The 27,060-nt window shown below is 40.8% G+C and overlaps 1 protein-coding gene across 1 annotated transcript in view; it reads left to right on the top strand.

Moving 5' to 3' along the window:
• The window catches only part of CFAP47 (cilia and flagella associated protein 47), a 271,714-nt gene that overhangs the window by 142,401 nt on the left and 102,253 nt on the right, over positions 1-27,060 (top strand). Inside the window, exons 44-49 of the mRNA XM_038760124.1 lie at positions 1,637-1,863; positions 5,110-5,293; positions 19,201-19,397; positions 21,603-21,746; positions 22,414-22,587; positions 24,688-24,799. Coding sequence (XP_038616052.1) covers positions 1,637-1,863; positions 5,110-5,293; positions 19,201-19,397; positions 21,603-21,746; positions 22,414-22,587; positions 24,688-24,799 — 1,038 coding nt within the window. The remainder of the gene's footprint in view (positions 1-1,636; positions 1,864-5,109; positions 5,294-19,200; positions 19,398-21,602; positions 21,747-22,413; positions 22,588-24,687; positions 24,800-27,060) is intronic.

Below are 27,060 nucleotides of genomic sequence, written 5' to 3'. Positions count from 1 at the left end.
AGGAGGTGATGGCAGGAAATCAAAGTAGAGGTGTCTTGAAGGCAGGAGGAAATGTGAGACTGCAGAGAGGAAGAGAGATCAGGGCAGCAGATGAAGATTTGGCAATCATCCATATAGAGATGGTAGTTGAAGCCATGGGAGCGAATGAGTTCTCCAAGAGAGTGAGTGTAGATGGACAATAGAAGGGGAGCTTGAGGGACACCCATAGGTGGGTGTGGGAGGAGATGGGAGGCAGAGGAGGAGCCCACAAAAGAGACTGTCTTTCTGGGTTCTGTCCTGGATTCTGCCCTATCCACTCTATCCATTCTTCATGGTTTGATCAACTTCAATCATGTCCTCTTGGACTGTGTCTTCCCAAACTGGTCTCAATCTCATCTTTGCTCCTCATATAAAAGCTGCATCATTCCCCTTATCCTCTAGGGAAACATTGTTGCCTAGTGGATAAAGCACACGCCTGGCAGTAAGGACTTTGGTTCTAATTCCGGCTCCACCACCTCTCTGCCTGGTGACTTTGGGCAAGTCACTTCACTTCTCTATGCCTCAGTTACCTCATCTATAAAATGGGGATTAAGGCTGTGAGCCCTGTGTGGAAAAGGGATTAAACGCTTACGTAGTACAGTGCCTGGCACATAGTAAGGTTTAACAAATACCATAAGACAAACAAGTAAAAAATCCTTCTATTTACACTTCTTCATCCCCAAAAGTTCCCCCTTATTCCCCACTCTTTCTTTCCTTTCAGCAGTTTTTTCAGTCAATGACAGAGCATTCCTTTTATTCCCAAGACTGTTCAGGATTTTAAAAATGAGCTTTTGGTGAGGAACAGTTTCAAAAGCTCCATGGTCTACTCTTCACAAAGCCCCATCCTTGAAAGGTGAATTGAGAAGATTAATGAAGTGTTAGAGGAATCGCACACTACCTTTGGAGAAGCTAGTGATGGATTTGGGATGGTTTGTGCATGAGAGAGTATAGATTTTTCAGGATGTATAGATATTCTTGGCTTGGTGACAATCTCTCCTTAATTTTGGGAATCTTCAGCCTTGGCATTCCTGGTCTCAATTATCATGAAATGACACGTTTCAACCCCTTTTGTTAGATGTATGAGCTATGATGCCTTTTTCATGTATTTTGTTACCTTAAATTAGATTGTAGCAAAACTGAAATACATTTTAGTAAACAGTTTCAAACTCAAATGACCTTTGAAACTCAAAATAAGCCATGTTTTACAGTGGTCTGAAAATATTTAATCTTTAACCTATTTAATCTAACCTCATATTTAATCTAGACTGAAACTCACTGTGGGCAGAGAACATGTCTACCAACTCTGTTATATTATACTCTCCCAAGCGCTTATTACAGTATTCCTCTAGACTGTAAGCTCGCTGTGGGCAGGAAATGTGCCCATTATATTAATTGTCCTCTCCCAAACCTTAGTACAGTGCCCTGCACACAGTAAGCACTCAATAAATATGATTAATTCTGAACAAAGTGCTCAATACTTGATTAATTCTGCACACAGCAAATGCTCAATAAATATGAATGATTCTGCACATAGTAAGTACTTAATAAATTGAACTGATTTACTGAGCTTTAACATGAATGTGATCTTAATCATAAATGCTGTTTTTGTTTGTCCTAGAGAGCAACAAAAGAGCCCAAGTTCTATATTTGAAGTGTGGGCTCCACGAAACTCTGGAAGAAAACCTCAAGATCCCACTGGTTAACGAAGCCAGGGAAAGGGCTCTGGCCATTGCAGCACAGCAGCAAATGTCTGCTCTTGAATATGAACGGAGAAAGGTCACAGGGACCCTAGAGAGCAGCAGTGTCCGAGTTGCCATCGCAGTATTAGGGCTGACCAGAGTTGAGGTAATAATAATGATGGTAATAATAATAATGACTGTGGTATTGTTAAGCACTTTCTGTGTACCAGGCACTGAACTAATCACTGGGATGGACACAAGCAAATTGGGTTGGACCCAGTCCCTGTCCCACATGGGACTCACAGTCTTAATCCCCATTTTCCAGATGAGGTAACTGAGACCCAGAGAAGTGAAGTGACTTGTCCAAGGTCACACAGTAGACAAGTGGCGGTGCCAGGATTAGAACCCAGGTCCGTGTTCTATCCACTAGGTCATGCTGGTTCTGGTGGTATTTGTGAAATGCTTACTACGTGCCAAGTACTGTTTCAAGCATTGGGGTAGCTGCAAGCTCATCAGGTTGGCCTGATGAGGCCATGCATTCAATACGATTGAATGAATGAATGAAAGTTGGCCAAAGTTCCTGTCCCACGTGGGGCTCACAGTCTTAATAAAAACTAAAGACATGTAGCATCTGTTTCATCACTGTCTCTTTGCTGATTAATTGATTTCATCCATTTAACTGCTACTATTAAGCACAAAAGCAACTGATTCATATAGAAAATCAGGGAATTTTTCTTGAACTCTAACAATCGTATTTCCATTTTTCAACTGAGTGGCACCCTATTTCAACCCTCTATTTTAGTATGTTAAAGTGACACAGGAAATTGTCAAGACTTAACTTTTGTGGTCATTGGTAAAGTATTGAGAAGCAGCATGGCCTATTGGGTACGGTATTGGCCTGGGCATCAGAGACGTGGGTCCTAATCCCTTCTCAGTCACTTGTCTGCTTTGGGACCTTGGGCAAGTCATTTCGCTTCCCTGGACCTCAGTTACCTCACCTGTCAAATGGGGATTAAGACTGTGAGCCCCACGGGGGACTTGGGTTGGTTCCAGTCTGATTAGCTGGTCTTGCTAAAGTCGAATAGCAAGCGATTGACAGAGATGGGATTAGAACCCAGATCCTCTGACTCCTAGGCCCGTGTTCTTTCCACTGGACTTCACAGGTTCTCTAGGGAAGGAGTAGGGAAGGGGAAAGAGAAAGGAGGAGGAGGAAAGAGGGAACAAGGGAAGGGGAAAAGGTGATGGAGGAATACAGTAGGCTGGAGAAACTCTTTCTGGATTCCAGAGGTTGCGGGGAATAGAACCAAAGAGGCAAGTGGCTCTCAGACACAGGCTTGCTTCACTTCTCTGTGCCTCAGTTTCCTCTTCTGCAAAATGGGGATTAAATCCTACTCCCTCTTACCTACAATGTTAGTCCCATATATGGGCCAGAGATTGGGTCCAACCTGATTATCTTCTACCCCAATGCTTAGAACAGCACTTGGCATATAAAAGGTGCTCAACAGATACATTTTCCATCTATCTTCACATGGCTTTAGGCACTGTCATTTATTTTTAGAATCCATACTTAAATAACTGAATCATTTCAACTAATATTTCAATATATCCTAAAAAAAAAGTTTTGCTAGCGCTGTGGCTTACTGGGTGTGAGTGAAGTTGCTCTCCTTTAGAGATGAAACTCATAAGGTCTTCAGAATGTTCTCACTAAAAGACATATTTTAATTAGGTAGAAGACCTAGTTCACAGCCATGGTTTACTCCATGAGTGATGGGGAAAGAATTCAAAAAGGACCCCCAAAAATGAGATAGCTCACTATCTCACTGTTGAGTATGCTTAGCCTATTGCTCAGTTTTCAGAACAAGCAAACTTTTTTTAGTAGATGCCAGTATCATGTTCACTCCAAGTATCATGGAGAAGTCATGACATTATTCCCCTAAATTCTCTTGTATCTGACATACAGCAGAAAACATGACCGCCTTGTGCCATGTATGAAGCCATTTAAAGGTTCTGGTCATGTATGGTTGATTAGCTGTGTTCTTCAATAGCTGGCCCACGATGATTGTGGCTAGGGTTTTGGTTGCAGTGGTTCTCAGAAGAATCCCACAAGAGTTTGTGCAGAGAACAGAATGTTGTTATTTGTTGTTCAACAAAATATGCAGTGCCAATTTGCCTCTGTGAAGATAAATAATAACAGTTAAATACATGTACGCAGGAAAAATCAAGTTAACCTTCACAGGGCCCTATGAAGGCATTTTGGGGAGTTGAAGTTTTGAAAAGGTACAGTAATTTGATTGCCTTCTGAGGTGAGCAGTGAAATGAGTATACACGTCTTCTGAGGTGAATTTAAAGTGATTTTTAACCAGGACAAGAAAGAGGTATATGGAATGTGTTTGTGAGGAGACTGTCGAGATTTTCTCCATAGACAGTTGACCTAGAGGAAACGGGGTTAAATTGCAGCCCATTGGGTTTGGTTTACAGAAATATTTCCTACCCACCGGGGTGATTAAACATAAGGACAGGTTACCAAGGGTAAGGCAGTACTCATCCCCAGCTAGTACTAAGATTGGATCAATAATTATTAGTACTATATCGTTTAAGCATCACTCTAACTGGAGGCAAGGGAAGACTAAATAAGTGATTCTCAAGTTCTCTTCTAACTTTGGATGACAAAAATAAATGGAAAGATAACACAGGCAAGAGAGCAGGGTCGAGAAGAATGATTTGAATGTTCCATTCAGGCTACACCTTAAATTAAGCTAAATGAAAAAGGATTTAAGACAAATTAGCTTAAGGCATGGAAGACAGGGAAGCTTTTTCAGTGGCCTGTAAGCTACTGATGGTAGAGCAATGAAATTCTCTGCAACATGACAAGCAATGGGAAGGAATTCCTCAAAACCTTTCATAGCGGGGATGATTCTGAAAATTTAGTGGCAGTAGTTTATTTACCTGCATCCAGAAAGTCATGGGTTCTAATTCCGGCTCCACCATTTGTCTGCTGTGTGACCTTAGGCAACTCACTTCACTTCTCTGTGCCTCCATCACCTCATCTGTAAAATGGGGATTGAGTGAGCCCCATGTGGGGCAGGGACTGTGTCCAACACGATTTGCTTGTGTCCACCCCAACGCTTAATGCAGTGTCTGGTGCATAGTACCTGCTTAGCAAATACCGCAATAATTTAGGAGGTATTTAAAATGAAAAGCCATTCTTTTTTTGTCAATTGAAAAATCATAATTGCCCCTATGCAGGTGGAAATTCTATCCAAAAGGCATATAGTGCATTGCACACATTAAGCACCTAAATACCCCCGATTGATGAATTGTTACTTTTTCTTGAATTGCCCTATGGGGATATGAATACAAAAGGCTGCCTGTGACAAAATTCTCAAATTTTCAAATGTTCATTTCTTTTCAGGCACAGACACTTCATATGCCCTCAAAATATCCAAAGAAAGTTAGACCTGTTTCTTACACTGTTGAAGTGAGCATGCCAGAACATTTTCAAGTCCCTAGCAAACTTTCCATTCCTCAATTTCCTAAAAGCAGACCTAATTCCAAAGCTACTCAACAGGAACGATATCAAGTCATTAAAAGCTCAGGTAATTGGTCATTAATGATTATTTTATTACCTAATATGTGGACCTTCATTATGCTGTTTTTTGGATTCCTGAAGTCATGTTTTTGCTCTATATATCAGCAGTGTGTCGCTACGTATAATGCTTTCATTCCATCTCTGTTTTTTCTGTTGGACTGAAGTAGATTTTTCATTAACTTTTAAAAAAATTGCTTTTGGATGTTCATGCTCTAACATGTCTGATTAAAATCATCTAAGAAAAACTTAGTTGATTTAAAATTATCTGTCAAAAAGTTGTCCTTTCAGTACTCCCTTTAGGAATTTGGAAATGTAGCAAGAGTGGAAAAAGTAAAAAATGATTTGTGATTTAAAGTATAAACTTATTTAGCACAATGCCATAGGCTGCAGTGGTTTAAGAGGTTACCTATCTATTAATGATTTTATTTGCTTGCTGTGGGTCACCACACTCCTCTAAGCACTGGGGGAGATACAAGGTAATCTGGTCGAGCCCAGACCCTGTACCGTGTGGGGCTCACAGTCTAAGTAGGAGGGAGAACAGGTATATCGAATCCCCATTTTACAGATCCGGCAACTGGGGCCCAGAGTAGTTCATTGACTTGCCCAGTAATCTCTTTAGCTTTGCTGTGTTCCAAAACTGAAGGTTAAAAAATTTTCTAAATAACAATAAAGGAAAAAGAAAAGCTCTGTGACCCATAGAAGTGAAAAAAGTCAAAATTTTAAAATACAGCCACACAGCATGGCTTAGTTGAAAGAGCCCGGGCTTGGGAGTCAGAGGTCTTGGGTTTAAATCCCAGCTCTGCCACTTGTCAGCTGTGTGACTTTGGGCAAGTCATTTCACTTCTCTGTGCCTCAGTTCCCTCATCTGTAAAATGGGGATGAAGACTGTGAGCCCCCTTGTGGGACAACCTGATCACCTTGTAACCTCCCCAGCACTTAGAACAGTGCTTTGCACATAGTAAGCGCTTAATAAATGTCATTATTATTATTATCATTATGGTTTTTGTTACTATTAAGCAACTTGGAGATCTGGAACAAATTCAGCTTCAACTCACCTGGGCTTGTTGTGGGCAGGGAATGTGGCTACCGACTTTGTTATATTGTACTTGCTCAAATGCTTAATACAGTGCTCTGCAAACAGTACGACACTCAAATACCACTGATATGTTAGGCTGGGAAGGAATTCCTCTTGCCCAGTCTTCTTATATGTAATGAAGATTCTTTTCTCTGCAGGTACAATAATTTTGTAAATTAAACTTTGGATCAGTTGATAGTAATCTACTCACCGTGATGCACTGTAATCTCTCTTGCCATAGGACTCCTGTTCACGTCCTCTCCCTTGCCTGGAAATCACTCCCCCTTTACATCTGGTAGATCACGTCTTTCCTCATCTTCAAAACCTCACTAGGGAAGCAGCGTTGCCTAGTGGCAAGAGCATGGGTATGGGTTCTAATCCCGGCTCTGCCACCTGTCTGCTGTGTGACCTTGGGCAAGTCACTTCACTTCTATGTGCCTCAGTTACCTCATCTGGAAAACGGGGATTAAGACTGCGAGCCCTATGTAGGACAGGCACTGTGTCCAACCTGATTAGCTTGTATCTACCCCCACGCTTAATATAGTGCCTGGCACATAGTGAGAGCTTAACAAATACCAAAATTATTATTATTATTATCATCATTATTATTATTATTTTTTTGTCCCTCCAAATCATTTGCACCCGGCAACCTCCTCAACATTTCTTTGCCAACTATGCAGTTTTGCTCTCACAACCACCCACTGCACTTACATAAATGTAGATGTACTCTACTACTATTTTAAGTACTTACTCATTCACATATCTATTTTTTCCTTTTCCTCTTATTCATAATGTTTTTGTGTGTGTCTTTCCTACTAGATTGTATACTGCTTGAGGGCAGGGATTCTAATTCTATTTTACTCTCCCAAATGCTCGTATCATGTTCACCACAAAGTAGGTGCTCAGTAAATACGATGAATTGATTGGATATTTTTGTGTCTGTCATCAAATTCTTATTCATAGAAGTGTCTTCCCATGCTTTTCATGTATTTTTCTTTCTTTGGGGAGCCACTGAATTCTTATAACATTTTTATCATACATTCTGGGCCAAATTTCATCACAGTCATTCGAAGTCCTCATGAACCACTGTTTTTGTTTTTTTATTCAGGCTTCAGGTTGGTTAAAATTACAGGTGTTTCCTTAAAATTATATTAATTACAAGTATTATGGCATTTTCCTCCCAAATATATAATGCAACTGTTGGTCTAGAAATTTATTTTTTGTTTTTACATACTAAACCACATGTAAATCCAGAGTGACTTTGAGTTGAAGAACTATTTACTAAGCACTGTGGAAACTGGTTTTCTTTAGGATATTTTTCATATGTGAGAGAGAGAGAGAGAGAGAGAGTGTGTGTGTGTGTGTGTGTGCATGCTGCTTTACTGATCAGGTGTCATACTGTATATTATTTATTTTATCAAGTTGTCTGTTTAATTTAATTAAAGGTCATTTGATTTTCGTAGACATTTGTGGGGCTGAAAGGGATTTTTGAGCTATTTCCTTCTAGGCAAGGAGGCACTTGCTACCATTATTTTGCCAAAGCGTCTAAACAAATATCAATCAATCAGTGATGTTTATTGAGCACTTTCTGTGTGCAGAGCACTGAAAGCTCTTGAAAGAGTACAGTCTGACAGTTGGTAGACACATTCCCTGCCCTTAGTGAGCTTACAGTCTAGGAGGGGAGATAGAAATTGATATGAATAAGTAAATTACAGGTATGTACTGTGATAGTGTGATACTGAGATAGTTTATCAGCACTGTGATAAGTGCTGTAGTGTACTTAATAGATGCATTTCTAGCCTTTTCATAATAATAGTTATAATATTTTTTTCAAGTGCTTACTATGTGCCAGGCACTGTACTGAGCGCTGGGGTGGACACAAGTTAATTGGGTCGGATACAGTCCCTGTTCCACATGGGGCTCACAGTCTCAATCCCCATTTTATAGATAACTTGAGGCCCAGAGAAGTGAAATGACTTGCCCAACGTCACCCAGCTGACAAGTGACAGGGCTGAGATTAGAACCCATGACCCTCTGACTCCCAGGCCTGTGCTCTATCCCATATGTCATGCTGCTTCTCAAATTTTTGGAGTTACATGCAGCCTCCATTAGGTAGAAGAGAGGCAAATTATCAAATGACTATTCTCTTTCAATGTAGATATGACTGAATTTAGGGATGACGCATTGAGATTACTGCTATGAACTTTCGTTAACTAAATTCTGCTCAAGATAATGAAGTTTCCATTGCAGTGATTTCCAAAGACATGTGCAGAGTACTATTAGGAAAATGTAATTCTGATTAAGATATATATGTATATCTATATATACATATATATATATATATATATATATATATTCAATTGTTCCATTCAAATTCAAACAATCACCATCTTCCTCTCTGATATGGTTCTCTCAGCTACAAAGCCCTATTTCATGCTGGGTGTTAAGCAAAGAAAAATAGGTATTATCAGACTGCAAGTTAATGGCTCTTAAAATTGAAGTTTGGGAAAAACAGTTTATGTCACTGCTTTTTAGTGCAACAGTAAATTGACATCACTAATTTAGTGGTCTTAATTTTGTATACTGTAAATTGTTGACCTATCTTTTAAATCCAGAGGAAACACCAATTCTGGTCTCTGACTATGCTAGTTCCACAATGTACTTGATTCTCTTTTCTTATGTTTTTCTCCTCATGCTCATCCAAATATTGTAACAAATTCTAAGGTGGGTGCGAATAATTGAATCCTATTTTTATGGTATTTTTAAGCACTTACTGTGTGCCACAAACTGTACTAAGCACTGGGACAGATACAGGCTAATTAGCAGAACACAGCCCATGTCTCACATGGGGCGCACATGCTTAATCCCCATTTTCCAGATGAGGCAACTGAGGCACCGAGAAGTGAAGTGATGCCCCAAACCACACAGCATTTAAGTGGTAGTGCAGAGATTAGGACCCAGGTCTTTCTGACTCCCAGGCCTGTATTCTATCCACTAATTCACCGTTTCTCATCCTACATCTTAGTAAAGAAATAAATCCTATCATTTAACAGACCATCACATAGGACAGTATCGGGAAGGTCTAGAAAAATGCCTTATCTTCTGAATAATTGAGTCAGAGGGCAGACTGTTATGCTTGTTATGGGCAGGGAATGTTTATTATTGTATTTTAATCTCCCAAGCACTTAGTACAGTGCTCTGCTCACAGTAAGCGCTCAATCAGTAGGATTTGACTGACACTGATAATTTTTGTCAAACACTGTTCTAAGTGCTGATAGCCAGGATTGTGGATCCCACAGTAGCATTTCCCTGCCCTCCCCACCTCATAGGGTGAATTTCCCTATGTCAGTGGTGTCTTCTTCAAATAATTGTGGTATTTGTTAAGCGCTTACTATGTGCCAGGCACTAAACTAAGCACTGGGGTAGATACAAGGTAATCAGGTTGGACACAGTCTGTCCCACTGGGGCGCATACTCTTAATCCCCATTTTACAGGTGAGGTAACTGAGGAACAGAGAAGTGAAGTGACATGCCCAGGGTCACACAGCAGAAAAGTGGCGGAGCTGGGATTAGAACCTAGGTCCTTCTGACTCCCAGGCCCGTGCTCTAGCCACTAGGCAATACTACAAAAGACAACTCTGACAACTTTCTCTCTCACTCTCCTCCCTGTCCTCCCCCCCCCCCACCCCCAGGTCAAATAACCTGGGAGTCATTCTAAATAGTGGTTAGAATGAACTTTTGAGAATGGTTGTATTGGAAAAAAAATCTTGTTTTCTGAGTAACTGTAAAATTGGAATGGCAAGTTGTCTCCTTGAATATCACACTTAAAATATGCCCAGAGGCTAATAAGTAGTTACTACTTTCAAAAGCTATGAATCTATTAACTCAATCTAAGCTCCAGAAAAACAGCAACATACTAAAATGCTCTTTCCTTAATCAGGCTTTGTTCTCTTCAGGTCTTAGAGATCTAAGAATCATATTTGTAGTGTGCTCTCCCAAGTGCTTAGTACAGTGCTCTGCACATAGTAAGCACTCAATAAATACGATTGATGGATTGATCTGGATTTCTGGGCCACCTTAAGTTCCCTGTTGCATTCTTTAAGGAATGTCATTGGACATAATATTATAAGACTTGGGGTGGAGGATTTTGAATTTTCTTTCTGCTTGCTGCAGGAAAATTGCATTTGAAATACGATCGAGATGCAGTGTAGCCTAGTGGATAGAGCACAGGCCTTGGAGTGAGAAGGACCTGGGTTCTAATCCCAGCTCTGCTACTCATCTCCTGGCAGGGACTTTGTTTATTGTTGTATTGTTCTCATCCACACACTTAGTACAGTGCTCGGCACACAGTAAGCGCTCAATAAATGCAATTGAATGCATGAATGAATGAAATGACCTTGGGGAAGTCACTTCACTTCTCTGAGCCTCAGTTACCTCATCTATAAAATGGAGATTAAGATTTACAAGCCCTATGTGGAACGGGGATTTTGTCCAACCTGATTAATGTGTATCTTCTAAGTGAATGTGCTGATGGCAATGAGAAAAGTTTAAAAAGGAAAAAAAAAGGGAGGTGGGTATGGGTGTGGGACTTATCTGGTGAGGGAAGGGGGTAGTCAGGTGATTGGGATTTAGGGTTCAATGGTGGCAGCAGAAGTTACCAAGAGCAAAGAAGCAGCGTGGCTCAGTGGAAAGAGCACAGGCTTTGGAGTCAGAGGTCATGGGTTCAAACCCCGGCTCCACCAACTGTCAGCTCTGTGACTTTGGGCAAGTCACTTAACTTCTCTGTGCCTCAGTACCTCATCTGTAAAATGGGGATTAAGACTGTGAGCCCCCCGTGGGACAACCTGATCACCTTGTAACCTCCCCAATGCTTAGAATAGTGCTTTGCACATAGTAAGCGCTTAATAAATGCCATTATTATTATTATTATTATTAATAAGAGCTGGTGGAGTGGGGAGTGTACTTTCCCTGGGGAATGAAATTCACTGGCCTCAGTGAGCCTTCTAGCAAAAGCAGCATTAGGCATCATCAAACAGAAACTCCTCACCTTTGGCTTTAAGGTACTCAATCACCTTAATTCCTTCTACCTCACCTCAGTACTATCCTACTACAACCCAGCCTGTACATTTCACTCCTCTAATGCCAACCTTCTTACTGTGCCCCAGTCTCGTCTATCTCACCGCCAACTTCTCACCCATGTTCAGCCTTTGGCCTGGAATGCCCTCCCTCTTCATATTCGACAAATGATCACTCTTGCCCAGCTTAAAAGCCTTATGGAAAGCACATCTCCAAGAGGCCTTCCCTGACTAAGCCCTCCTTTCCTCTTCTCCCACTTCCTTCTGCGTAATTTTGACTTCCTCCCTTTATTCACCCCCTCCTCCCAACCCCACAGCACTTATGTACATATTTGTAATTTTTTTTATATCAATGTCTATCTCCCCCTCTAGACCATGACCTCATTGTGGGCAGGGAATGTGTCTACAAACTCTTGTTATATTGTTATATTGTACTCATGCAATCACTTAGTACAGTGCTTGGCACAAAGTAAGCACTCAGTAAATATGATTGATTTTGCTCTATAGTGTATTCAATAGATCAAAAAATAGGTCTTTTTGTTTGGTTTGAACCTACTATCTCCAAGCAACAATGATGGTTCCCTCACTCTTTTCTTGAGGGTTATGCCAAAAGAAAATCCATATTTGCCTGTCCACACTCCTGATGGGTTTGTTAGTTTCATGTTTGACCTCAGCCTTACTCATGCCAGGCTGAAGAGTTTTCATTCATTCATTCATTCAATCGTATTTATTAAGCACTTACTGTGTGCAGGGCACTGTACTAAGCGCTTGGATATTTTCATGGAGGCGTCTTCATTCCTCTAATCATTGTAGTTTGTCTCTGCCACTTCTCCAGCTCTATAATGTCCTTCCAAAAATATTATAGCAGAATAGTAATAATATTTACTAAGCGCTTACTATGTGCAAAGCACTGCAGTAATTGCTAGGAAAGAAATACATAGATGAGGTATAGACACAGTTTTTTTTTTCCCCCAAGGGGCTCCCAATCTAAGCAGAAATACAAGCAGTATTCCTGATGTGGGAAACAGTGCAAGAATGAAGATAGCACCTATTTTTCCCAGTGTTCCATGAAGTTTATAGTCACATTTTATTTTTTGGTTAATAAATAAGGCAGTTCAAAAACTAGTGACAAAGTCAATGTACATAAACTTGTTAATCTTAAAATGTGCTCTGAGAGACAAACCCTCATTGACTGTATTAAACCTAAAGTAAAGTAGGAAAAAGGAAAAGTACTGTGGCATTAAGTAGCATTTTGTTTTAGTCTTTTGAATTGACCCTTTGGAAATTATTTTTGCACTCAAATTGTTTAGGAGAAAATGGAAGAGTAGAGAATGTGAGAAAAAACTGCTCTGAAAATGAAACACATTCTGTTACTTTGATATCCAATTTAGATTCTGAATCAAAAACCAATAAGAGCCTCAAATTACTCAGATTTGTTTATGCTGTCCTACTAATATTGTGGTTTAACTGTCTAATTGAGGTTCTTTCTATTAAAATATTGTCGGAAGTATTTCAAGCCATATATTGCTTTACAACTCATTTGTCCAGATTTCCATTAAATCATATGGAATCTTCAAATGAAGCCAAAATCGTTAGTTTTTTTCTTTTTACTGTGACCAAAAGGTAATTACATGACTAAATCAATGGAATTGAAGTAGAATATCTTGGCTCTGTTTATGAAAATTATGGAAGAGTTTAGAGTTCACCATTTTATGACATATAAAGGATGATCATTTCATGATGTTATCCTGAAGTTAGTTATACAATCTTCTAAAAGTGAATAGAGGTTTTATATTCAAATTCAGAATATGGCAAAAGAAAGAAAAGCTGTTATGATTGCTTTATGTCCAGTTCTCCAAAAATATAACAGAATAGTAATAGTATCTATTAAGTGCTCACTGTGTGCAAAGCACTGGGGTAAGTGCTAGGAAAGAAATGTATGGATGAGGTAGAGACCCAATCCTTACCCCCAAGGGGCTCCCAGTCTAAGCAGAAGTACAGGCAATATTCCTGGTTTGGGAAATGATGACATCATCTATTTGTGTAGAGCACAGGCCTTGAAATCAGGGGATCTGAAGTCTTTTTCTGATTTGTCTGCTGGAACTCCGCAGTCAGGAGGAAAGTTTTTTGTTTTTTTTTTAATTGAAGCATCCTCTAGACTGTAAAATCCTTGTGGGCAGGGAATGCTTCAGCCAACTGTATTATATCATACACTCTCAAACGCTTAATACAGTGCTTTGCACACAGTAAGCACTCAGTAAATACCATTGATCGATAAGATGTTCAGTGAGTTTGACAGGCCCAGCTGGGATTTTGAAAAATAGCTGGGTAGCAAAGACTAGAGTGGCTAATAATAATAATAAAATCATCATAATAATCTTGGTATTTAAGTGCTTACTATATGCCAAGCACTGTACTAAGCACTGGCGTAGATATGAGATAATCAGATCCCACATGGGGCTCACAGTCTAAGTAGGAAGGCCAACAGATATTGAATCCATTTTTTTTCTCAGATAAGAGAACTGAGGCCCAGAGGCGTTAAGTGACTTGGCCAAGGTCACACAGCAAACAAGTGGCCCAAGCTCTTTCCACTGGTCTATGCTGCTTCCCAGCATTGTGTCATATCTGGAAAGGTTTTGGCACTACAGTATTATATCAACACTTTGTTCTGGACACTTAAGACCACTTAAGTCACTTAAGTGACCCCTTAAGGTCACTTAAGACTACTGGGTCTTAAGACCACTGTCTGTGGGGGAAAAAAAAAGAATTACGTTCTCTTCACAGTGTGTCGTTCTCTTCACAGTGTGTTGCTCCCTTGCCTACCTCTATGTTCCTTATACTCTGCCCTCATAGGCAAAAGACTGTCAGGGATGACATCGCTCATACCACGGGCACAATAATCAATTCCTGTGTGTCGGTTTTTGGTCCTGTAGGCTTGGGACAGACCAAGCTCATCTGTCATTCTCGATGGGAGACACCATCTTCGGGCAAAGATGGATGGCTAGGCAGAACCTATTAGTATTTGCACTGAGATTTTGCCACTGAAGTAAAGAATTAAGGGCTCTTTTCTGGTGTTTCTAAGTCTCTATTCAGCACTTGAGTGTCTCATTTTTCTGTTCTGTGCTAAGGTCTGAGGTTCCTTTGCAAACGAATAGTCATTTCATGGAGTGATGCCAAGTGCATGGACCTTTCAAAACAGTCCAGTCGATGCAACTCCGTATTCAGTCCTGCTGTAGTCTCAGATCTTAAATGAAAGAATTTGGGATGATGTCTTTTCCTTACTCCTGATTCTCCTTCCACTCTGTAGGATTCTTTAGATAAATTACATTAGAAGGCTTCACTCGTTCTTGTCTCATTCATCGCAAAAAGGATTTTGTAGATCAGAATGAAAGGTGAAGAAGGAGGGGATCAAATACCCTTTAATTCAGGGTTTTTTGTGTGTTTAATCCAAATTTTTTTTAAAAGAATTCATTCAATCGTATTTATTGAGTGCTTACTGTGTGCAGAGCACTGTCCCCTTCTAGACTGTAAGCTCGTTGTGGGCAGGGAATTTTACTCTCCCAAGCATTTAGTACAGTGCTCTACATACCGCAAGCTCTTAATAAAAACAGTTGATTGACTGATTGGTAGAATTGGGAGCAAAGCCCCCTCCCTCATAGGAGCAGAGGGAGGGCAAAAGTTGAGACACAAGAGACCCAGGGCCCACATTGAATCCCAGCCTTGCTATATATTATTTAGTGCCTGGGGAATGCACACTTTTTGGAATTGGGTAAGGGGAATGCACAGAGCATTTCACTTCCCTTCAGTCGGGGAAGATCTTCTGGGATTGCGGAAATTTCCGAAGATCTTTGAAGGAGAGCGCTTGGTGGGCAGGGTGAGTCTGGGGACTATGCCTGAAAGCTTTCTCCCCGTCTTTCACTTCCAGACTCTCGGAAAGGGCAGGAGATTTGTAGGGAGGGGAACAATCTATGGTATGACATCTTTATTAAGCCCCATTCTGGCCCCAGAGTTGGGGAATGTGGTTGTGAGTTCATTCGAACATATTTGAGCTCTTTCTGTGTGCAGAGCATTGTACAAAGCTCTCGGGAGAGTACAATATAACAATAAACAGACACATTCCCTTCCCACAACGAGCTTACAGTGTAGAGGACACTCTCCAGATGTAGCCTCCACCAGGCTTGCAGACTAAGAACTTGCTGGCCCTGCTCTCTCCCTCCCTCCTCGCTCCCAAATCACCTAAGTCCCCATGAGGTGAAGTGATGGAGTCACAGGTCCAAAGTGACAAATGAGCCTCGTTTCCATCACTTTGGGTAGTTCCCGCCAAATCTGGCCATGTAACCAGAAGCCGACTTCAAGCAGAGGTCAGAGTGCACTTGGAAAAGCATCAGAGTGCACTTGGAAAAGCATCATGGCGTAGTGGATAGGGCATGGGCCTCGGAGTCAGAAGGTCAAGGGTTCTAATCCTGGCTCTGCCACGTGTCTGCCATGTGACCTTGGGCAAGTCACTGTATTTCTCTGGGCCTCAGTTACTTCATCTGTAAAATGGGGATTGAGACTGTGAGCCCCATTTGAGGACAGGGACTTTTGCCAACCCGATTTGCTTGTAACCACCCCAGTGCTTAATACAGTGTCTGGAACATTGTAAGTGCTTAACAAATAACATAATTATTATTATTTGTATCACAGGCTGGGGAGGCAGAAGAAAGTGTTTGGCGGCGGGAGGCATGGATAAGGTAGTCAGGAAGCACTGTTTGAACCTGAAAATCCTCCTTTCCTCTTCCCCTACCCCTTTCTGCGTCACCCCAACTTGCTCCCTTTGTTTGTCCTCCTCCCTCTGGCCCCACATTACTTAGGCCCATATCTGTGATTTATTTATATTAATGTCGGTCTCCCCCTCTAGACTACAAGCTCATTGTGGGCAGAGAATGTGTCTGTTCTATTGTTCTATTGTACTCTCCCAAGCGCTTAGTACAGTGCACTGCACACAGTAAGTACTCAATAAGTATGATTGACTAACATTTGAAAACACTCAGTCTCCCTCCGCTTAAGGCAGTCTATAAGAAGGAAGAGAAACACAATTCTCAGTAGTGGTTAAAAACCAATTTTGAAATCTAAACAAAGTGATTTGAAGCCTTAGTTTCTTCTAAGGGTATATTTCTAAAACATGGATGAAACTTGTAATACCATGCTGCTTTCTATTTCTCTTAGAACATTTTTAAACGTCTTAGATTTCTCAAATTCCCTTTGCATCTTTAGTGCAGATATTTTAATGCAAACTTCGACTAAATTGTATAAACCTATGAAAGCGTGGAAAGATGTATTTGCCGATTAGGGCATTTAGCATGAACAAATCCATGACTGATTTCACATTAATAAGGTACATTTGACTAGTGTATGGTTTGATGTTAAATTCCAAATTTAGAATTACATCTTAAGAAAGTTGCACAGCCAAAATATGGAGTTTGGCTTATTTTTTGAACCTTGCTCTGTTCAGGGATCAATAAGTGCCAGCTGTTAAATTTTGTTTGTAAACATATTAATACAGTGGCTCGCTTAATGAAAGTGGTTTAGAGTATTGTAATTATTTATGCAGTCATTGATATATTAAGATTTAATTAGCTACTTGTGTGTATTTGGTCTTCATTTACATATTTCCATAGAAAATTTACTTTTTCACTGGGAAAGGAAAAGCGGTTATAGTTCTTAACAACTAACAAAGCTGGGAAGTAGTTTGTTAAAATTAGGTGGTAGAGAAATAGTACAATAGTAATAACTCATAAATTGAGAGGCCATTCATTTTGTCTATAAAGTACATGGTAATTTAGTTCAAAGAAGGCTAAATCCAAAGAGCAATCTAAAAACCATGTGAGCCTATTAATGCTGAGACGCTCATTATATAATGACATAATATTCCAATTTGAAACTGGTTTATGAAATAATGGAGCGTTCATACCGGTGTTATGGAACAGCACTGAAAAACCAATATCGGGAAGTTTGAGGAGCATTCATCAAAGATAGAAGGTGTTATAAAGTGTAATTTATTTTATTTATATCAGAACTTTATCCCGAAGGGGGTTTCTTATTTATTTTTCTCTCCTTGCAGCGGCCTTGAGAAGTAGTTACGTGTGTAGGCATTATTCTCCCCACTTTACAGTGTTACAGGGAAGTTAAATGATTTGCTGGAGGACATATTTTGTCAGTGTTAGAGATGAAAATAGAATCTGAGTCCCCGACTCCTAGACAGTGGTGCTTTTTATTAAACAACAATGTATCCTTTATTTTGCTACAGAGAATGTGATCATAGTAGTAGCAGTAGAGTGTTTTGAGCATGCATTGGTTGCAAAACTCTACTAAGCACTTGGGAAGTACACAACAAAGAGGTGTCACATTTCCGGCCCACTACCAAGTATAGCGTCTTCTGGAAAATTTAAGTGCAAAAGCTTATTTATTGGGTAGTCCCATCGTGATTTGGAGACAGCTACTACCATTTGCTTGAAGGATAATGTGCTTTATTGATTTGGTGCCTGTAGAATGTAAGCTTGTTTTGGTTTTTTTTTTGTGTGTGTAGTATTAAGCATTTATTACGTGCTGGGCGCTGTTCTAAGTGCTGAGATATATATGAGGTAATCAGGTTGGACACAATCCCTGTCCCACATGGGGGCTCACAGCCATAATCCCCATTTTACAGATGAGGTCACTGAAGCACAGAGAAGTGAAGTGACGTGCCCAAGTTCACACAGCAGACTAGCGCGAAACCAAGATTAGAACTCAAGTCCTTCTGACTTTCAGGCCTGTGTTCTATCCATTAAGCTCCTCTGCTTCCCTATTTATCATTGTGGGAAGGGAACGTTTCTGCTAACTACGTTGTATTGTACTCAGTACAATGCTCTGCACACAGTAAGCGCTCAGTAAATATCAGTGACTGGGTGCTGGGAATTCTGGCTTAGATGAACCAGTGACATGATGAATATTTTGATTTAGAGGCTGTTACTCCTTTCTGTATTTTTTTTTCCTGAGGCTAGGGAGAAGTAACAACAATAATAATAAGAAGAACGATAATAATAATGATAATACTATTTAAGTGCTTACTATGTGCCAGACACTGTAATAAGAACTGGGGTAGAAACAAGATAATTGGCTCACAGTCTTATTCCCCATTTTATAGGAAACTGAGGCACAGAGGTGGGAATCAAACATGGTGCCTATTCTTCAGATAGGAGGGATACTTTTGGAAGTTTTCGAGATCTTGAGATACAACAAAGTGGTAGGGAGAAATGTAATGTGAGAAAGCAATGTGGATAAATCAGGGGCATGGGAGTCAGAAGCACCTGGGATCTAATCCTGGCTCTGCCACTTGCCTACTGTATGACCTTGGGCTCAGTTCCCTTACCTGTAAAATGAGGATTAATACTGTGAGCCTCATGTGGGACATCATTCATTCAATACCATCATATTTATTGAGCACTCAAACTGCATGCAGGGCACTGTACTAAGTGCTTGGGAGTGTACAGTATAACAATAAACATGGACTGTGCCCATGTTACCTGATTAACTGGTATTTACCCCAGCCTGGCCCATAGTGAACTAGCAAACATCATGAAAAAAAAGTGGGCAAAGATAGAGTAGGAGCAGAGTAGAGGAAATGGTAACCAAGCAGAATGTCTTCTAATTTTCACATTCGTATTTGTTTTCAAGACACATTTGGTTTTGACTTCTTGACTTTTCATACAATTTACAATCTGTTTTTTTAATTCTTTTTTTATAGAATCAGGTGGTGCAATTGTACTTCCTATCAAGTTCGTTCCATTACATGCTGGCCGCTATCCCTGCCAGATTTTACTGCAATCGACCCACGATATCCGAGTCTATGCCATAGAGTGTATAGTGAACACAGATACTGCAGATACTGACCTGGAGTTTGTAACGTCGGCATGTGAGGCACTGATTCAGGATATTCCAGTAGTACGTTTCACCCTGTGCTTGAAAGTCCGTCTGAGCTGCTTGCCTGGTGGTAACCATTCCTATTCGGAGATGGCGGCGGGATTTAGTCCAAAAAGACGGTGGTGAATTCTGTTCTGAAAATCCAGTAAGGCGGTGAGAGGCAGTTTGGCCTAGTGGAATGAGCACAAGATTGGAAGTGGAAGACTTGGGTTCTAATCCCAGCTCTGCCACTTGGCTGCTGTGTGATCGTAGGCAAGTCACTTGAACTCTCTGTGTCTCAGCGTCCTTGCCTTCTGGAACTTGCTTGCAGTGTGATCTTGGGCTAGTCACTTGAACCCTCTGTGTCTCAGCATCCTCTCCTGGGAGTTCATTCATTCAATCGTATTTATTGAGCACTTACTGTGTGCAGAGCACTGTACTAAGCGCTTGGGCCTGGGTTCTAATCGCAGCTGATGATCTTATATTTACCCCAATGCTTGAAACAGTGCTTGACACACAGTAAGCACTTAACAAATCCACAATTATTACTGTTATTATTATTATCATTATTAAAATGGGGATTAAATCCCTCCCCTTTAAAGAGTGAGCCCCATGTTAAGCAGGGACCATGGTGGATCTGATTACATTGTGTTTACCCCAGCTTTTAGTACAGTATTTGGCATATAGTGTTTATTACTACTACTACTAATACATGTGGTATTTGGTAAACACTTACTATGTGTCAGGCACCATACTAAGCACTGAGGTGGATACAAAGCATTGTACTAAGTGCTGGGAGAGATAGGTAGATACAAGATAATCAGGTTGGACACAGTCCACATCCCACATGGGGCTCACAGTCTCAATCCCCATTTTACAGATGAGGTAACTGAGGCACAGAGAAGTGAAGGGAGTTGCCCAAAGTCACACAGCAGACAAGTGGCAGAGCTGGGATTAGAATTTATGACTTTCTGACTCCCAGGCCTGTGCTCTAACTGCTAGGCCCTGCCACCTCTCTAGTAAGTCAAGATTGAAAGTGATGCCCTTGGCCGAATCTGGAATTTGACCTCTGAACCAATTACCTGAGTAGGTTTTGCCACAGAAACTGTGTTCATTCAGACAAGCATTGTCTAGGGAGGTTGGTTTGGTGTACAGAAAAAAAATGGGGTCTATATTGGCAGAATTCTTGCTTATAACTAACTGGGACAAAATCCCCAGCCTGACCTTGAGAAGAAACCAAGTCGTCCCTTGCCAGGAAAAGAGACCAAGACACAGAGCCTCAATGAGAACTAAGAAAGTGGCAGAAATAGCTGTTTTGTGAAGGGTTGGCCCATTGAGACCATCTTAGATTTCTGCCCTTACCGGTAGCTACACTTTTGAAATGGTTGTTTTCCTCGAAAAATTAGGTTTCTTCTTGACCACATTTTTTTTTTTACTTCAGTGCTCCAAGGATAAATTAAATTCCCTCTGGTAATTTTTTTTGAGTAGTTTGAAATACACATTTTGGAGAATTTGAGTCCTTAAGCATTACGATAGGTCACTTTGATACATATCAGTAGATGTAAATTATTCCGTGGGTAGGTGGTGGGAAAAATATTAATTAGCTTCTGCCAGTATCTCTATTACAATTTTCTTTAGTGATAGGTTGATATCATTTGTGCTTATCCAGGAGGATTATATCATAATGCGTGTATCAATGCTAATTGACAGTCACTAAGACTAATAAGACTAATTGCTGTGGTGTGAAAAGAAAAAAAATCATAATTTTCCAATCATCCTGTTCCCTTAAAATATGAGAGCATCCATTCGGGAAGCAGCATGGCTTAGTGGATGCACCACGGGCCTGGCAGTCAGAAGGTCATGAGTTGTAATCCTGGCCCCTCCATATGTCTGCTGTATGATCTTGGGCAAGTCACTTCACTTCTCTGTGCCTCAGTTACCTCATCTATAAAATGGGGATTAAGAGTGAGAGCCCCAGTGTATGACAGGGATTGTGTCCAAATTGATTAATCTATATCAATCCCAGTGCTTAGAACAGTGCTTGGCACAGAGTAAGTACTTTACAAGCATAATTATTATTAGTAATAAAAATGATTTTGATCAAATGATACTTTTTTTATCCATCATTCCAAATTAGGAAGTTTTGAAGCCATGTTCTCCAGACAGTTCCAGTTAGTGATTCAGCGTCAACATTTTACTTGTCATGTTTAATGCGATTCTTTACCTCCTACTGGTTATTTTTTCCAGAACAATAGAACAAATCAAGACTGGAAATGTCAAGCTATTTTAGAAGGAAAATGGTTTTATGGACCACCAATGATATATGTCGGACCAGGTGAAACCACACAGTACCCTCTGATGTTCAAACCTATTTTTGAATGTGAGACAGAGGTAAGAGTCCATTGTCCTATCATGAATAACAACGGTGCCAATTATACAACTTTTCTGGGATAAATTTAATGTCAGTTTTATTGGCATCTCTCAGGTAAAAACTACTCACCCTACAGTGATGGGATCCCCAGCCTAATGCGACCATATGTCCTATTTTAAGGCATTATTCTTTTTGATAGCAACAAGAAACAAGAAAAGGTTTATTTCTTTATCTTCAAATTTTTCCCATTAATTAAGAATTTTCTTAGAAGCCTAGTACTTTTCTGTAAGTTCGTTGAACTCTCATGTCATATTCTCTCAAGTGCTTGGTACAGCACATAGTAAGTGCTCAATAAATAGCATTGATAGGTCGATTGCTCTGTATGCAATAAGTGCTCAATAAATTTGATTCTGATGCAGTAAACATGCATCTAATAAAAAAAGGCACGACGATGCCCTAATGCTAGCTAATTTAGAAAACGTAAAGAGGACAAAAACTCGAGGAATTTTGTCTTCCCTGATCGAATAGCATCATGTGCACACACAGTGGCCCAGGTCAGAGGGTTTGAAATGTCTTTTGAAATCTCACTTCGCCAGTTGGGTTGGGGATTAATAGATTGGAAGAAGTTATTTGACAGCCAGGCAAGACTCCTGAGAAGGCAAAACCCCATTTCCTTTCTTGTTCCAGGGCAAGCTGACCCTCCAAAATGAAACAGATGGGACGGAACACATCTTTGGCCTGAAGGGGACTGGGAAGAAACCTCTGGCCTTAGACCATGTTGTGATCGACTGTCAAGTGAGACAGATGACCCACAAAGTCCTCATGGTGCCCAATTATACCAAGAGCAAGCTGACATACCAGGTGATGGTGGTTGGAGGCTTGGAGGTGCTTTTGGTCACTTGAGGGTGTGGAGAAGGTGCTCAGAGAATCATGGGAAACAGGAAATGGTATCACCAGTGATATTAATGGAGCAGAGTAATTATAACAATCAATAACACGGTATCTGTTATGCCCTTAGAGTATGTTGAGCTGTAATCGATCCATCAGTGGTATTTACTGAGTGTTTACTACATGCAGAGCACTGCACTAATCCCTTGGGAGAGTACAACACAACAGAATGATGAGCTTCGGCCTAAAGGGGGAAGGCAGACATTAATATGCATAATTCAATAATATATATTATTGTACTATTAATAGGTCGCCTACTTTTTAGGATGATCTAGTTTGGCGCACATTAACTGGATATTTCTGAACGATGTTTTCAGTCACTGAGTAACCACCCAGACCATCAAGTCTGTGAAGGATTTTCTGAAAAACTTTTGAAATTGCCCATTTTTGCTAACCTTTCCCATGGCACCAGTTCCTGGGCAATGATATAATTGACAGAGAGGCGCCTGAAGAAAGAGTGCTGATGGAATTAAAAGTCCATTTGGTTCCTCACCCCCCACTCCCCAGCCGCAATTGAACTTCTGCCAGGACCCAGAAAGCAGCCGGCTAAAATGGAATGCACCTGTGAATACACAGAGGAAGAGACACATGAAGACAGGCACGAATGCACATATGCATAATAGGAATCTATTAAGCACTTGAGTACAGTATGATACAATAAATTTGGTAGACACAATCCTTGCCCACAAAGAGCTTACAGTCTACCTTCATTCATTCAGTCAGTCATATTTATTGAGTACTTACTGTGTGCAGAGCACTGTACTAAGTGCTCTCCCTCTACAGGGGGAGACAGACATGAAAATAAATTACTGATAGGAGGAATGGTAATAGCTATGTACCTAAGTGCTGGAGGGCTAGCAGTGTTGCCTAGTAGATAGAGCACAAGCCTGGCAATCAGAAGGACCTGGGTTCTAATTTAGGCTGTGCCACTTGTCTCCTGAGTGACCTTGGGAAAGTCACTTCACTTCTGTGAACCTCATCTGTGAAATGGGGATTAAGACTGTGAGGCTTGTATCTACCCCAGTGCTTAGAACAGTGCTTGGCACATAGTAAGCGCTTGGTACATACCACAATTATCATTATTATTAACCCGTGTTCTCCCGACTCCCAGGTCCATGCTCTATATGACGGATTGATTAATAGACCTGAACAGTACTACACTTCATGTGTGACCCGAGAGGGGGAGACCATACTTGCCATGTTGCATTGGGCACGAGGGGATAGCATGAACTCACAACTGCAACCCACAGTGGGAATTATTAGTGTTTTCCTTTCTCCCCACTGCTTTTTGACCTCTCCTGCTTCTATTCTGCCAATGGGATGAGAAAACAGTACATTCCCTCTACAGCTTCGGCACTGAGGTCATCTCCTAAGCTGAGTAGCCAAAAGTCGGGCTCTCATATGGAAACAGAAACATGACCAGAGTTTACTGTGTTGCCAGCACTGTGCAGAATCTTTTGGGCTTTGGAAGGACTTGTTTTTTTTGTTTTGTATTTTAAATGATATTTTTTAAGAGCTGGGGTAGATGCAAGCTAATTATCAGCTTTTCTCCCTCCTATAACTTACTTTAGAGAAGCAGCATGGCTTATTGGATAGAGCACGGGTCTGGCAGTCAGAAGGACCTGGGTTCTGCTCTGTGACTTTGGGCAAGTCACTTCACTTCTCTGGGCTTCAGTTACCTCATTTGTAAAATGGGGATTAAGAATGTGAGTCCCTTGTGGGACAGGGACTGTGTCCAACCTGATTTACTTGTATCTATACCAGCTTTTAGAACAGTGCTTGGCACATAGCACTCAGCAAATACCACAATTATCATTATTATTTACAAGCACGATTTTTCTCTCATAGTCATCATTCATCTTATCCGATTTGTCCCTAAGTGTAGTCCCAAAAGGGAGTCATCTCATACAGTACTATTTGCATTAATTTAAGATTCTAAATCTGCTATACCAATTCATTCAGTTTTAGAATGAAGTTCCATTTTTATAATTGAACTTCACCTTTTTTTGCTAGGTCACTACAGATCTTCCAATGGTGGGGGGCTCTCCAACAATTATTTTAGAGCCTGGAGAAATTATTCCTTACACTCTGCATATATATCCATGGAAGAGAGGAGTAACTAAAGGTGAGTTGAGAATATGTGTAAGGGCTCTGGTGTATATGTACATACCTGTAATCTTATGTACATATCCGTAATTTATTTATATTAACGTCTGTATCCCCCTCTAGACTGTAAACTCACTGTGGGCAGGGAATGTGTCTGTTTATTGTGATAGTGTACTCTCCCAAGCACTTAGTACAGTGCTTTGTACATGGTAAATGCTCAGTAAATATGATTGAATGGATGGATGCAACCTGGGACTTAATTGAATTCATTCCCTACTGGAGGAAGTTGGCTTTCCAGAAGGCTTTGAAGAGAGGAAGAGTACCAGTCTGGTGGATGTGAAGTGGAAGGGATGTCTGGGCCGGAAGAAGGATAAGCAGCATGGCGTAGTGGATAGAGCATGGGCCTGGGAGTCAGAAGATCATGGGTTCTAATCCTGGCTCCATCACTTGTGAAGCAAGTTATTCAGGTTGGAACAGTCCCTGTCTCACATGGGGCTCACCGTAAGAGGGAGATTGCTGATGGAATGCCTAAAAGGTAATTTTCAGAAGTTTTTGCTTGATGCAGAATAGAATGGGATATTTTGAGAGGTTTTTGAACAGTAGGAAAACAGGAGGAGAAAACATTTGAGAATAATAATAATAATTAAAAATGATCTGGGTAGCAGAGAAGCGTGGGCCTGGAAAAGCAGTTAACCAGTGATGTTTATACTAAGCTCTTGGAAGAGTACAGCACAATAGAATTATTAGACATGTCCCTTGCCCACAGTAAGCTTACAGCCAAGAGGATGGAAATGGGGAGACAAAGTAGTCGAACTGGGATATGACAAGCATCTGGACCAGGAAAAATTGGCAGGATTTAGAGACAGTCTGAATGGATATAACTCAGGGAGTTGCAACTCAATGAGGAGTCATGGGTAATACCATGATTGTGGGTCACTGGGGCAGGGGGGATGCTTTGGGTTATCCGTTGTGATGGAAAAGACAAGTGGAAGAATGTGTTTGGGAGGAAATAGGTTGAACTTGTGGTATCATTGGGACATCCACTAGGAGGGGTTCTGGAGGCCAGAGGAAAAATGTGAGATCTCAGAGAAGATGAGAGGTCAGAACAACAGCATGACCTAGTGGATAGAGAAGTTTGGCCTGGGAGTCGGAAGAATCCTGGGTTCTAATCCTGGCTCTGCCACTTGTCTGCCTTGAGCCCCATGTGGGACAGGGACTGTTTCCACCCTGATGAGCTTGTACTTAGAACGATGCCTGACACATGTTGACAGCTTAACAAATAGCATGTTAAAAAAAAAAAGATGGGATTTGAGTTATAATTTAAAGAAGATGACAGCTAAGAGACCCTAATGAATCAATCAGTGGTATTTATAGAATGCTTATTGTGCACGGAGCACTGTGCTGAGGGCTTGGGAGAGCACAATACAATATAGACATGATCTTAGTGTAGAAGGGGAGCTTAATTGCAAGTCAGGTTGGCTTGTGCTTATGTACAGGTACATAGCAGGTATTCCATAAGCACTACTGCTACTAATAATAATAATGGTATTTGTTAAGCGATTACTATATGCCAAGCACTGTTCTAAGCACTAGGGTAGATACAAGCTTATCAGATTGTCCCATGTGAGGCTCACAGTCTTAATCCCCATTTTACAGATGAGGTAACTGAGTCACAGAGATGTTAAGTGACTTGCCCAAAGTCACACAGCTGACAAGTGGTGGTGTCAGATTAGAACCCATGAACTCTGACTCCCAAGTCCATGCTCTTTCCACTAAGCAATGATGCTTTCACTCTCCCTCCCTCCCTCCCTCCCTCCCTCCCTTCCTTCCTTCCTTCCTTCCTTCCTTCCTTCCTTCCTTCCTTCCTTCCTTCCTTCCTTCCTTCCTTCCTTCCTTCCTTCCTTCCTTCTTTCCTTCCTTCCTTCCTTCCTTCCTTCCTTCCTTCCTTCCTTCCTTCCTTCCTTCCTTCCTTCCTCTCTCTCTCTCTTTCTTCTACTTTCTTTCTACTACTTTCCTACTACTGCGCTAAGCATCAGTGTGTAATTTCAGGGTGTCCAGTATTAATTCAACACGGACTAAACCTATAAGCCCGATTCATTCAGTGAAACACAGCAGAAATTAATGCAGTGAAAAGTGTTATAAAACTATGGCAATTGAGTGATAGGCATATCCATAATTCATTTTAATGTCTGTCCCTACCTCTAGACTGTAAGCTCTTTGTAGGCAGGGAACGTGTCTACCAACTCTGTTATATTAGTACAGCACTTTGTGCATGGTAAG

The sequence above is a fragment of the Tachyglossus aculeatus genome, chromosome 18, assembly GCF_015852505.1.
Source record: "Tachyglossus aculeatus isolate mTacAcu1 chromosome 18, mTacAcu1.pri, whole genome shotgun sequence".
NCBI classification, from domain to species: Eukaryota; Metazoa; Chordata; class Mammalia; order Monotremata; family Tachyglossidae; genus Tachyglossus; species Tachyglossus aculeatus.
The sequence above is the reverse complement of the archived record's forward strand: the minus strand, read 5'-3'. Positions and strand labels throughout refer to the sequence as shown.